This window comes from Podarcis liolepis (genome assembly GCF_965112155.1).
Source record: "Podarcis liolepis genome assembly, chromosome: 4".
Lineage (NCBI taxonomy): Eukaryota > Metazoa > Chordata > Lepidosauria > Squamata > Lacertidae > Podarcis > Podarcis liolepis.
In genome coordinates, this window is record NC_139558.1 from 102,249,754 (window position 1) to 102,262,472 (window position 12,719).

The window sequence follows — 12,719 nt, forward strand, 5'->3', positions numbered from 1 at the left end:
GCTGCTGTTTTGCTCTGGTATTCCTGGCTGGTGTCCTTGTTGTTGTTTTTTGTCCAAGGGAGCCCTCAGATTTCTCCGTTAACAGAAGCAAAGTTCTTAACCCGAGGTACAATTTCTGGGTTAGAAGAGTCTGTAACTTGAAGTGTCTGTAACCCGAGGTACCACCGTATACACATGCAGAACAGACCACATAAATGGCACATAATGTGCAATGTTCAAGAGAGAGCTCATTTTATTTGAAGTGTGGGAAGGCAAAAAACAGAAAGATTCAACAACAAGATTCAAGCAGGCCAAACAACACTGAGGAAATTGATGAGACACAATACATCTCTCTTGGGAGCACCTGTTATTTCCTTCTGTCTAGCAGCACAGTCTAGTTTCAGTTGTTATGTCCGACTCTCGGCTTTTCAGTGACATGCTACATTCTGACCCGAGGCTTGCTTGCGATCCCTAAAAGATAAGAAATGAGGGTTACTATATCCCATTTGGCTCACAAAATGTCTCAGCTGGGACAGTGATGAGGTGAATTTATAGGGCATTTTCCAGAGAAGGTGGGTGGAGAATTTCTGCCACTCTTACAGAACTCTCACAATGGTTGTAAAAAGTTTGGGATGTGAGGGTACTCGCTATTAGACAGGTTGGCTGAATCATCACTGTCTCCCCACCCCCACCCCATATAACTCGCTGCACTCAGCAGCTGGCTACTATTGAGTTAAAAATCTCTTTTAAGGATGGTGCAAGAATGTTACTATGTGATGACTTAGTGCTGCTCCCTGCAACATTGTACAGGAAACAAAGGTGTTTGTTTCCTATTTGAAAGAGCAGGTGACTGCTGCTGAGTTCAGAGGCTTTCCCTTGTTAAAGAGGCACTGCTTCTAGTCCCATCAGAGTGTGTGTATGGTTATGTGTGTGTGTGTGTGTGTGAGAGAGAGAGAGACTTACAGCAGGGCAGTCCAACCTTTCATACCAAGTGGGCTGCAAGAGGCCTTTGACATAGATCCCATGGGTTGCACAAGGCCAAAATTTGAGCCCTTCCTGAGCCCTCATGATGCCTTCCCAAAAATGGCTAATTGAGGTTCTAGGCTTTGGGGCAAGGCTCTGGCAAGGTCCTAGAGCCCTCCCACTTCTTCCCAAAGCTGGGAAAGAGCCAGTGCATAGGCGCCGACTCCATGGGGCTTGAGGGGGCCCGAGCCCCCTCAAAAATTCGTTTGGGGGGGCTCCGCCCCCCCAATAATCTCCGGCGCCCCTCCAGCAGAGCGCCATCGCCGCCCCTCCCCCAGCCCAAAATGCACAGGGAGGGGCGGGCTGCATGCCTCCTGCCCTCCCTCCCGAGCAAAAGCTCCACCCAATTTCCTTTGGAGCTGATTAATAGGCGCAGCACGCTCTCCCCTATTCGATCACGAGGAGGCGGCGCCACTTTATTTGCATATTCATGAGCTTATTTATTATTCATGAGCTTTCCCGGCCCCCCCCCCTATATTTTTTATAAGTCCGCGTCCCTGAGCCAGTGTGGTGTAGTGGTTAAGAGCAGTGGACTCATAACCTGGTGAACCGGGTTCGCCTCTCCGCTCCTCCACATGCAGCTGCTGGGAGACCTTGGGCCAGTCACACTTCTCTGAAGTCTCTCAGTCCCACTCACCTCACAGAGTGTTTGTTGTGGAGGAGGAAGGGAAAGGAGAACATGAGCCGCTTTGAGACACCTTCGGGTAGTGATAAAGCGGGGATATCAAGTTATTAGGCTTTGGGAAGGTAAATGGAGGACTCTAGGATCCTGTCAGAGGCTCACACCTCCTTCCCAAAGCTCAGCACCTTGCTCACCTGGTTTTGGGAAGGCAGCACAAGGACTGTTGGGGTTGTGTATCAAATGTTTCCAAGGGCTGCCAAAAATCCTTGGTCGCATGTTGGACTGCCCTGACCTATAGGATGGTGTAAAGAAACTGGACAGTTTAAAAAGAACTAAAGATCTAGCACATAGGTGGTTTGGAATGTGAACAAGCCAGTCTGCAGATGGAATTAAGACAAACGTGTCCTTCCTTGCTCTTCAGTGTTTTGAATGTTTGTGCATTACACTAGGAGAAATGATTTGGCCAGAGGGTATCCATGCCAGACTTAAGCTGTTGGAAAGTTGTTTAAGTTAGGGACAGCCAGATGTGTTTACCCTGATTTGTTTTGCTTTGTCCCTTTTTTGCTCCTTTTGGGTTTGCTTGTGTGCTAAAATTTCTTCTTTGTTTTCAATGGGGTCCAGTTAAAATGCAGAGAGAAATTCAGACCACCATGAGTACATAGATGGTCTCTGTGCTTAATTTGGGGGGGGGGGAGTATTAAAAACTGAACAATGGAGAATTCTGAGTGCATTGGTTCCAGTTTGGTAAATTCATTCTCAGCTCCAAAATCCAGGAAGAAATCTGGATGAGAGAAATTTTGCAAGCATCCCTAAGGGTAGGTTAAAATTATCTTTCTGTAACTTGGGTCTAAAGGGAGCAGCATTAAAGGCCATATATCTCATTGTGATGATAGTGAAACAACGATGTTAACTATTTTTCAATCATGAAGCATAAATCTGCAAGATGAGGTACAGGAAGCCCAGGTACAGGTACCTAGATCAGGACTTTGTTTTATTCCAAAAATTAAAGTCTGGCAAAGGTAAGTGGAACGGATACAGAATGTTTGAAAGAGAACAAATTTGACCTTAAGATCTATGTTTTGCAGGACAATGTTCTAAAGGAAATATTTGAAATCTTGGTGGATCATCGACATTCACAGACTTCCTCCTCTGTGGTCAGTAATAAGAATCTGGATTTGTAGGTCTTTTGGACCTCCCAGAAAAGAGCTTTCAGTAACTTACTGTATCTCCTGATCCTATTCTTTTCCAGATCACTCTAGCAAACCTATTGATGAAAACCACAGAGAAGTTAGTAGCCCTTCAATATCGTTCCAGCATTGCAGCAAAACAATGAACAGCTGTCTTGAGATATAACAACATTGTCACAGGCAGCCTTATCATGAAGGAAACATTTACTTACCAAGCCCCCAACTGCATTCTCTTAAGTGTGGCAACAAAACCCAGAGCAAGGAACAGCAACGCAGCCAGGGTGCCCGTCACAACGACAAGACTGGTAGCCACTGCAGGCAAAAATGAGAAAGAACAAAGCATTTTATACGTTCAGACCTGCAAGCAGTCGCGACTTCCAGCTTTTGTCATGTCCTGAAATAATCTGCAGAGCTGGGGGATCAATAGCTGAAGCATAGGCAAGAATGCCCTTTAGTGACTGGATCTAGGCAAGCCCCTTGAAAGCGAAGAGGCCAAAGTACCAAACCCAATGGATACTTACTCACATTACTTGGAGGCGGCCCACTGTCAATGCTCCCACCGAACCCTCTGCCGGAGCAGAAAGGAGGGGCCCATCCATAGGAACAATGGCAGTTTCTCTTGCTGTTGCACACCTGGAAAACACAAAGGGTGTCAAGCAGCAACTGGCACATATAACCTACTTGGCTAATATTGTATTCAAACAAGAACTTCCGAAAGGATGGCAAGTGCAAGTTTGCCACTGGCAAAGCCAGAAGATGTAAAAAAACAAAACAAAAGAAAAGACTGTTGTAAAAGGAATGTTCTTGTCAACGTGTTTTTTTTGTGGTTTTTTTTTCAAATGCTTCATAGGAAGTTGCTACGGGCTCCCTCTTGGTGTCCTGGGTTCCAGATTGCAACAAGCCCTCTACCACCAACAACTCTGCCTGCAGCAGTACTGAAAACAACTCTTTTGTTACCCTCATCACAACACAATAGGCTTTAAAATGGGCTCTAACCCAGGGGTCAGCAAACTTTCCCAGCAGAGTGCCGGTCCACCGTCCCTCAGACCTTGTGGAGGGCTGGACAATATTTTGAAGAAAAAAATGAACGAATTCTTATGCCCCACAAATAACCCAGAGATGCATTTTAAATAAAAGCACACATTCTACTCATGTAAAAACACACTGATTCCTGGACCATCCGTGGGCTGGATTGAGAGGGCAATTGGGCGAGATCCAGCCCCCGGGCCTTAGTTTGCCTACCCATGCTCTAACCCATGGTCAGATGCCTTTCCCCACCATCACTCTAGCCACCTACCTAAGCACTTCACAGCAAGGAGCCCATGTTATACACCACACCCAAGGGTGATCATGTCAAACACTGAGGTTCTCGCCTCTTTCCACAGATCAAGTGTGGGTTCAACATTAACCTGAGCAGCTCTCAAGGGATGGCATATTTTCTGCTTTTTTTACTACTTACCCCTCTGTTGCTACATTTTGAAAAATCGCAGTCATAATTCAACACGGCCCGGTCAACACAAGATCTGTTCATGCATATCTGGAAAGGGATGTATGAAATGTTAATTTTATATAGTGCACTGGCAGCCGAAAAGCTTGGATTCTGACAGTTTGGAAGCCAAGACTCCTGGTGAATACTCCTGGGCTGTGCACGAGCAGACCTTGAAACAGGAGGTGTGGGTTCTCCTGCAGAGAGAGCTGTGCTTCCCCCACTCTTTCCTTCATTGATGACACAGGTAAAGGCTCCAGATCCAGCATCGCCCCACAACCTTGTTTCAGGTGACCTATCCACTTGTGTGGCTATTTTTTTTAAAGCTCCTTGCATAGCCAACTGCTTGAACATTTGTTCTGTGCTTTATTTTTTATTATTGCTTTTAGACTGTTCATTTTCATTTTTTGATAACTGCTCTGAGAAGCAGAGCGGAAGCTGCCTGATTGAGCTAAGGACCAGCTAGTCAGCAATGTGTATCGTCCTGCCCTAAGAAAGGAGAAAGTGGTCTGATGACTAAAATGAGTGGTAGCCAATCAGCACAGAAGAACAGGTTTTCCCCGACCTAAGACTGGAAGAGAAGAATGTATACATGCCTAAAATGTGGGGACTTGCACTTCCATAGTGGGCTCACTGCTCAAATTGGGCATGCCGCTCTGTACACACTCTTAACTAGGCAGATAGTGCTGCTGCCAAAGGCCAGCCAAATGACTTGCCAGATCAGTCAATTAATAAATAAATAAATAAAAACCAGGAAAACAGATTCGGAGAAGACTGTACTCCCTAGCAAAGCAAATTGCCACCCCATCCCAAGTTAGAATTTGAGAAATCAGAGCCAAGCGAGGGATCCAGCCAAAGCTACCTTGTCAGTTCCACAGGTTGTTCCATCTCTCACTGCTCCAAGATCATAAACATGCTGGCCAATATGACGTTCAAAACCCCAGCAGAACGTACCCTCCACTGGAGTCTGAACTACACTTTGTCCTGTTAACATTTTGGGAATTTTATTAACGTGAGTGCACTGGAGCCTTCCACAAAGAACATCTCTGAAAGAAAAGCGAGGAAGGAGAAATGTTTGGGCAGATCCATACCAGACATTTAAAGCACAATGGATGCACATTTAAAGTACATGACTTCCCCAAAAGAATTAGGGGAACCTTTGCTTCCCCTTCACAGAGCTACAGTTCCCAGGACCCTTAATGACAGTTTGCAGAATTCTTTGGGGGGAGTCATGTGTTTTAAATGAGAATCATGTTGGAGCAGAATCAAAAATAAAGGTAGAAAAGAAGAATTCCTGGATGCTAAGATTCAAGTCTGAGGCAAATACTTTTGGTGAGAGAACCCCAGCAGAGATTCAAAATCGCAAAATATGCAGCAAAGTAAACTGTGGAAATATAGGCTGTTAGAGCCAGACCTTTAAAAAATGCCCTTCCGAGTTCATTCCGAAGTTTCCCACTCCTAGCATAGAAAAAGACCACACATTTGTTAAGTTAAAAATGATTTACAGTACTTACAAACTCTTCCAAGGTCAGGTTCATGTGCTTTTCCATGAAGAAGTCAGAAAAGTTGCACAGGCAGTAAAACTTGGCATAGTTACTTGGTGAAAGTTCCTAAATTATTGGTATGGGAACTCAACAGTGACTTGTGAGAGTCATGAGGTCTGACCCCCTCTCACACTGAGCTTCTCAGGTAGATTGGCAGAAAACAATATGTCTGATTACCTAGTTCCTGCCAAGGCAAGCTAAGCTTGGCAGGCAGTTTACTCTATGGTCTTAACCCCTCCATGCATTAATTCAACATAAGCATGTTGGTTATGTGAGGCTTGTTATCCCACACACTGGTTGTGTTTTAAAAGTATATCTCCTCCATTCTCAGTGTCAGCTGCTCTGGCCACCCAAGAATCCAGATGAGGCACAGTTTACAATAAGGAGGAGATAACAGCTCGCTGAAGAGGCAAAAGGCTGTGAGGGAAAATACATATACTTAAGGGCTCATCCACACTTAAATTTTCTCCACATTTCTAGGCACAGGACTGGGCTTTCTAGGTCTGTGTCTGAGCACTTTTTTGACCCAGCGTTTCCCCTGTGAAAACCCACTCTTTATCACTGACTTGGTGCAAACGGTAATCCGTGGAAAACCTGAATTGCTGTCTGTTCCAATTCAGCATTAAAGAGCAGGTTTTCTTGGGGAAATTGGCAGGACAATAAAAAGTGCCCAGACATGAGCCAGGAAAGTGCAGGGGGAAAGGTAAGCATGGATGAGCCCCAAAATAACAGGAGAGGGACATACCAAAGGGACCATTTTCATCGTTCCACTGCTTTCAGAAACCTGGCAGTAGGGCTGAAAGAGGGCATTTTCCATGGCAGCCGCTGTGCTGTAACATTCCCTCTCCACACAGGTGCATCTGGCACCTTCATTATACAGTTTTTGCCATGCGCTGACGATGAGCATCTTCACCATGGCCTTTGACACTTGGGAGATACAGACACACACACATTTGGGCCCATCCTATTGTGACTGCAATTTGTCTTAAACTGTTTTTAATGTTATGGAAAATGGAATGAGTAATCTAAGAAAATAAGATACCTGCCCACAGGTATAACCTACTCTTCATAACATTTCCTGTATTTTAGTCCATCCTTGCCACAGTTGCCAGCCTGGTTGCCTCGCATATTCACTTTCTTGAAACAACTCAGTGGGGCCTGTTTTGCACCTGCAGAGAGGGGAAGGGGAAGGAGTGAAAAAATGAGGACTGGCAAGAACTAAATTAAGGCATATAAAAGAGGCTATCTAAGTGTTTAATGTTAAGATCTTGCCACAAATGTTATTTGGAGCAGAAGTGTGTACATTTAACAGTTTTGAGGCTCCAGAATCTGTCCAAACAAAATTTCTGAGAACTGTTCTCAGCCTTCCAAGATGTGTGCCCAACAAACCTTCACAATTAGAGACTAGACAAATTTCTACTGAGTCTCAGATCTGGATATGTAAGTTAAATTTCTGGTTAAAACTGTTATTCATGCCTGAAGGCCTGGCCCCCCGACCCTTACCAACCCTTACTGATACATTTCAGTAACAGTGGAAGAAGATAGTAAATGAGAAAGTACTAAACCAAATGCCATTCTTGCTATGAGTTATGCAAAAGCCAAAGAAAACATATGCCAACGCATCTGAGATTTCGAGTTGCAAAATTATATTAAGTGTAGCTTCTATCTTTACAACTTTTAGAGACAGAGGGTGGGCTCTCCTTGATGATCATCTGATCAAGTTGACTATTCCAAAATTTAGGAAAGCATTAACTCAGGCTAAATTTAATGTGCTCCCATCTGCAGTACTGAAGGGTAGATACAACAATGTACCACACCGTGAATGCTTATGCCCCTGTGAAGCAGAAAAAATAGAAATTGTAGGACATGTTTTATTGTACTGTTCTTTCTAACAACTTTCAATTTTCATCTTAACTGTTATTTAAATGTTTACTGCAAACCTGCACATGAGTGTGTTACACATCATCTGGGCTTTCTGCACCTGGGGCCATATAATGAGCAGAAATCTGTGAATTTGGCTGAGCTAGAAATTCAGTATCCATAAAGTTGGCTCACTGAATTTCCTCACCAACACTTGTTAGCAAGCTGGACTGAAAATTCTCAAGAAATGATTCTATTGTCAGTTTTTGGAAAACAAAACTTTTTTGAGTTCCTCCCCAACTGTTGAAGACTTTCAATTCTTCCCTGGAGAATATTCAGGCAACCCCACACCTCCACATTTCAGCATTTGTTAATAGGGTGGGGGATTCTGAGATAACAGTGGATTCAGTTTCAGTGTCATTTAATACTATTTTAATATTGTTGAAGGAATTAGTGGGCCTGGCCCCCTGCTCCTTCAAATCAACCTCTTAGCCCACCACTACTTTCAGCCACCCATATTAACCAACAGCAAAGTTGCATTAATCATTAAGTGGCCTGCAATTTCTCAATGGAGGCTTTTAAAAGAGCGTTTCTGCTCCACCCACCCCCAAATGGTTGGAGAATGTCAACTCTCTCCTCATTAGCCCAACCAACAGCATGGATAAATTTGGGAGAACCCTAGAACCTGACATCCACTAAGGAAAGGCTAAAGAGAAAAATCACTCAGGACATATAACGTAGCAGAAGATTCCCGAAGCCCTCTTCCCAGATGGCACTCATGTGTTAAGGAATGAAGCAGATTTTCCCTTTTCTTCCCGAAGTGAAGGTTAATCTTGCCTTGGCCAAAAAGAGATGTGCAGTGTTTGTGGAGGTCAATGCAATTCCCCATAAAGCAGCTGTTACTGTTGCTACATGGCATCCCATCTTGTTTATGGACATCTGGCGGGCAAACAGGAGAGCTCCCATTGCAGTACTCCGGAAGGTCACACTCGGAAACAGCTTCTCTGCACACTGTTCCCTCTTCTAACAACTGTTGGAAAGAACAATTGAAGCTTCTCATTCGGACTCTTCAACAGAGGGGATGTCATGTTTTCCCTTCAGAAACTGAAATTACTTGCAGTGCTAAAATACGCAAATTAAAGTCCCAATGTTGGCTGCATTGGCAATGACAAAGCAACTCAGGCAGGGGTGGGGGAATAAAATTATTTCCTTATCTGCCATTTCTCTGCTATAACACTGGTTTCCCCAAGCAGCTCCCTCAATGAGGTTTAAAACTCATGCATGTCCTTGAAAATGCATTGAAAATATATGCGCCTGCAGTGTGTATGGGTGGACAACTTACAGAGGAATTTAAAGTCTAGGAAATTGCAGGTGGGAAAAAATGTCAAATGCTTCCTTCCCTGTCATAAATGTCATTTTCTATCTGCCTTGGTGAGTCTGAGCGCAAAGCACCATGTAAATGAACCCTCAGGTCTCATTTTTAGTCCTTTTTCTGAGCTCAGAGAAGCTCCTGCAATGCCTCAAATAGGCAAAACTGGACTCCCAATATTTCCTCTTTCACCGCAGAATAAAAACATACTCCCATGTCCCCTGGTGCTGAAGCACGGGGTTCTGTCAATAATGCACAGCTTCTGGTGGTTTGGCTGCTGTCGCAAGCCTATTCTGCAATCTGCTGGAAGCCCAAGTGTCAAGGGGAACTATGCTGTGTGCAAAATTGTGTGGGAAACCCAGCCAAAGACCATCTTATTCAATCAGACAAAGCTGAAGTGAATTCTTGCTTTAGCCATAAATTGCTCTTGGAGCTCATGGGGCACAGTGGATAGTGACATGGGAATTCAAGGCCTAACAGCCATTCATTCACTAGGTGGCCTGGGGCAATTCACCATTGCTTTCTACTCTTCAGGATCATTGTGTGGCCAAATAAGATGACAGCTAGGAAGTACTCTATGTATTCAAAGTACAGCCGAAATGTGGGGGCCAGGGGTCTGGGAGTTTTCTAAAAATGACTGAATTTTTTCCTTGAAAGGGATAAAATTTCAGACAAATGGGGGGCAATGACAGGGGAGCCAAGTCATCTCATAAATTCTGTGGGTCAGGGGACCATGTTGAGGAAAGGCAAAATTCTCCATCCTGGTATGGGGCACCTCACAGTGGCCACAGGTGAGAGCCACCATTTTCTCTTCCCCTCCCCCAATACCTGAGAATGACACTATGTGGTGAAGCTGCTGCTAGACTGCTTGCTTGCTCACGAGTAGCCTAACCAGTCATCAGCCAGGATGGCTGGATGTTGACTATGGTAGGGTTACCAGACTTCCCCGGATTTGGAAATCTGTCCCCGGGAAATGTGGCAGTGGCAGCCTCAGCAGCCCGGAGCCAGCCTGGTAGCGCAGTTAGCTTTGGCTGGCTTCAGGAGCTGCTTACTGCTGCTGCCGTTGCCACAGTGGAACCGGGGACTTCCAGTGGTACAGATCTCCTGCCCCCTGCCCCCTTTGTTTTGACTGATCGGGGGAGGCTCGGGAGTTGCGGGTAGGCGGCCCACCATTGTCCAGGAGGGGTGCAGTTTCTCTGCCGGGCAAGGTGTAAAGCTCTTCTTTTGCACCCTGTGAAACATAAATGCGCAGAATTTTTAAAAAACTGGGCAATGGCGCACCGCGCGCCTGTAACTCCTGAGCCTCCCCCAATCTCCTGCCCCCTTCCCCCTTTGTTTTGACTGATACGGTCTGCAAATAATAACATCCTCAATGTCCCAGGCCTCAGAGAGGTTAGGCTGGCCTCAACTAGAGCCAGGGCCTTCTCGGCTGCGGCTCCAATCTGGTGGAATGCTCTGTCACAAGAGACTAGGGCCCTGCAGGACTTGACATCTTTCCGCAGGGCCTGCAAGACAGAGTTGTTCCGCCAGGCCTTTGGTCAGGGCGCAGCCTGACTCCCTCCTCTGGCAACCTGCACAGAATTTTGCTTAATTGGTTGCCATCAATTTGATTTAATTAATTTTTATAATGAAATATTTTTAGATTGTGTGACTATTTGACTGATTATTTGATTGTTGTTAGCCGCCCTGAGCCCGGCTTCGGCTGGGGAGGGCGGGATATAAATAAAATTTATTATTATTATTATTATTATTATTATTATTAGGGGAGGCTCAGGAGTCGCGGGCGGCTGGCCATTGCCCAGGGCTTTGCACCTTTATACAATATGCATGTGTGCTTGGGCCCAGGGTCTTTTGCCTCACCATCCCCACTACTGACTCCCTGTTGCTACTCAGCTTCAAAAAAAAAAGGGGGGGGGAGGCGTCCCCGGATTCATTTTTTAAAATCTGGTAACCATAGACCATGGGCGTGTGTGGAAAGAGGCTGCAAGACTCTAGCCTCCTGGTGATTGATGGCTTATATGCTTCAGAAAGAGTACAGTGGTACCTCGGGTACTTAATTCGTTTCAGAGGTCCGTTCTTAACCTGAAACTGTTCTTAACCAGAAGCACCACTTTAGCTAATGGGGCCTCCTGCTGCCGCCGTGCCGCTGGAGCACGATTTCTGTTCTCATCCTGAAGCAAAGTCCTTAACCTGAAGCACTATTTCTGGGTTAGCGGAGTCTGCAACCTGAAGCGTATGTAACCTGAAGCATATGTAACCTGAGGTACCACTGTAATGGAAAAGGAAGGCCTAAGAAGGTAGAGGCTGGCTCTTTGGGGGGGGGGTATAGTAACTGGTGGTAAGTGGCAGGCTGCTTTATCTATCGTCTCCCCTCTTCTCAAGCAGGGCCTTTCTGGTCTGGTGGGAGTACAGCGCATGGAGTGCAGCCAGCTCCTGAACAGGAACTGGGATACAGCACAAGATGTTAGCATAGCATTCCTCTGACAAGGCTGGCTGGGGGTGGGATGGGTGGGCATAAATGCCTTCATCCCAAAGCCATAAGAACAATGCTATATGATGACGTAGCATTACTCTGACGGGGTAAAAAAAATTGGTGCTCCACTTTGTGCAGAAAGATCTATTGGGCTGGCCATGGGTGGGTGCGGGAGGGGAGTTCAGGGCATCCCTAGTTATTACATTTATTTGAAAGATGCTGTTTTTATATTACCTTACATCTCTCGCAGCAAAGTCCATAAAGACATTCAATGCCTGGTGATAATTTACAGTCCTTTTGGCAACAGCCATTCCTTTGGCATTCCTGCAAAAGAAGGAATTATCTCTCAATATTGTACTTTAAATGTAGTCTCTTAGACTAACTATGCCATCAGGTGTATTCATTTATTACATTTGCCAAGCTGCCTTGACCACCAGATGTCCTCCATCCTCAGTCTTAACTTAAACTGCAGATTCCTTTTGAGGCAAGGGCTTGTCTTTTTCTTTTTGCTTATATGAGGTTAAGAAACTGGGGGATCGCGGCCAAAAGCAATTTTATCTGACTTCCCAGCAGGCGTACCATATTTTAATCAAGAGATTGTAAAGTGTTTGGTCACCATTGCACTTGTAAGGAAAAGGAAAATGTTTTAAGGAATACAGATATTCCATATCTTAGCATTATAACATTAATCTACAACTTACACTGGGCCCTTGGAATTCTGGAAAGTTGCTATCCAATAATGAACTGATGATCCCTGATTCACCCTCTTCCTATAAAAAAATGAAAGAGTTGTGGCATGGCTCATAGTATCTACTTTCAAATATCAGAGCAATACATATTGGTTCCCGAATGCTACATGGTATAGAAACAAGACACTGCAGATACATTTCTTTAGCTAAATATTGAATGAAGGAGTAGACAGTGCAATTAACCAATTTTAGGAAGGTCACAAAACCAGGAAGGATTACAGATATTTAAAAGGATCAGCCATAAACTAGAGGGCTGACATATCGCAAGCGACACAACAAAATTCAAGAAAGGCTATACTGAAGAATCTGTAAGAGCTAACAGACGAATTGGAAGAAATAGTGGGGAGAGCAGCATGTGACTAAATGGGTCAATGTATCATTGAGCTTACATTTCTTTTATTTATTAAATTTTTATACCAACCTTCAT

General features: G+C 44.8%; 1 protein-coding gene across 9 annotated transcripts in view; it reads right to left on the reverse strand.

The window, feature by feature from the left end:
- Positions 1-207: 207 nt before the first annotated feature.
- LOC310705075 (disintegrin and metalloproteinase domain-containing protein 21-like) overlaps positions 208-12,719 on the reverse strand; it is a 43,237-nt gene continuing 30,725 nt past the window's right edge. For 7 of the 9 annotated variants that reach the window (XM_083499423.1, XM_083499429.1, XM_083499425.1 and 4 more), the window contains 10 exons: positions 12,245-12,313; positions 11,778-11,867; positions 8,539-8,731; positions 6,905-7,010; positions 5,160-5,343; positions 4,271-4,348; positions 3,333-3,444; positions 3,024-3,123; positions 2,846-2,888; positions 208-450 (listed from right to left, as the gene is read on the reverse strand). In XM_083499423.1, coding sequence (XP_083355549.1) covers positions 361-450; positions 2,846-2,888; positions 3,024-3,123; positions 3,333-3,444; positions 4,271-4,348; positions 5,160-5,343; positions 6,905-7,010; positions 8,539-8,731; positions 11,778-11,867; positions 12,245-12,313 — 1,065 coding nt within the window. In that variant the 3' untranslated portion in view covers positions 208-360. Of the gene's footprint in view, positions 451-2,840; positions 2,889-3,023; positions 3,124-3,332; positions 3,445-4,270; positions 4,349-5,159; positions 5,344-6,883; positions 7,011-8,538; positions 8,732-11,777; positions 11,868-12,244; positions 12,314-12,719 lie in introns of those variants that run through there. The other 2 variants (XR_014525173.1, XM_083499428.1) reach the window with 2 other exon arrangements.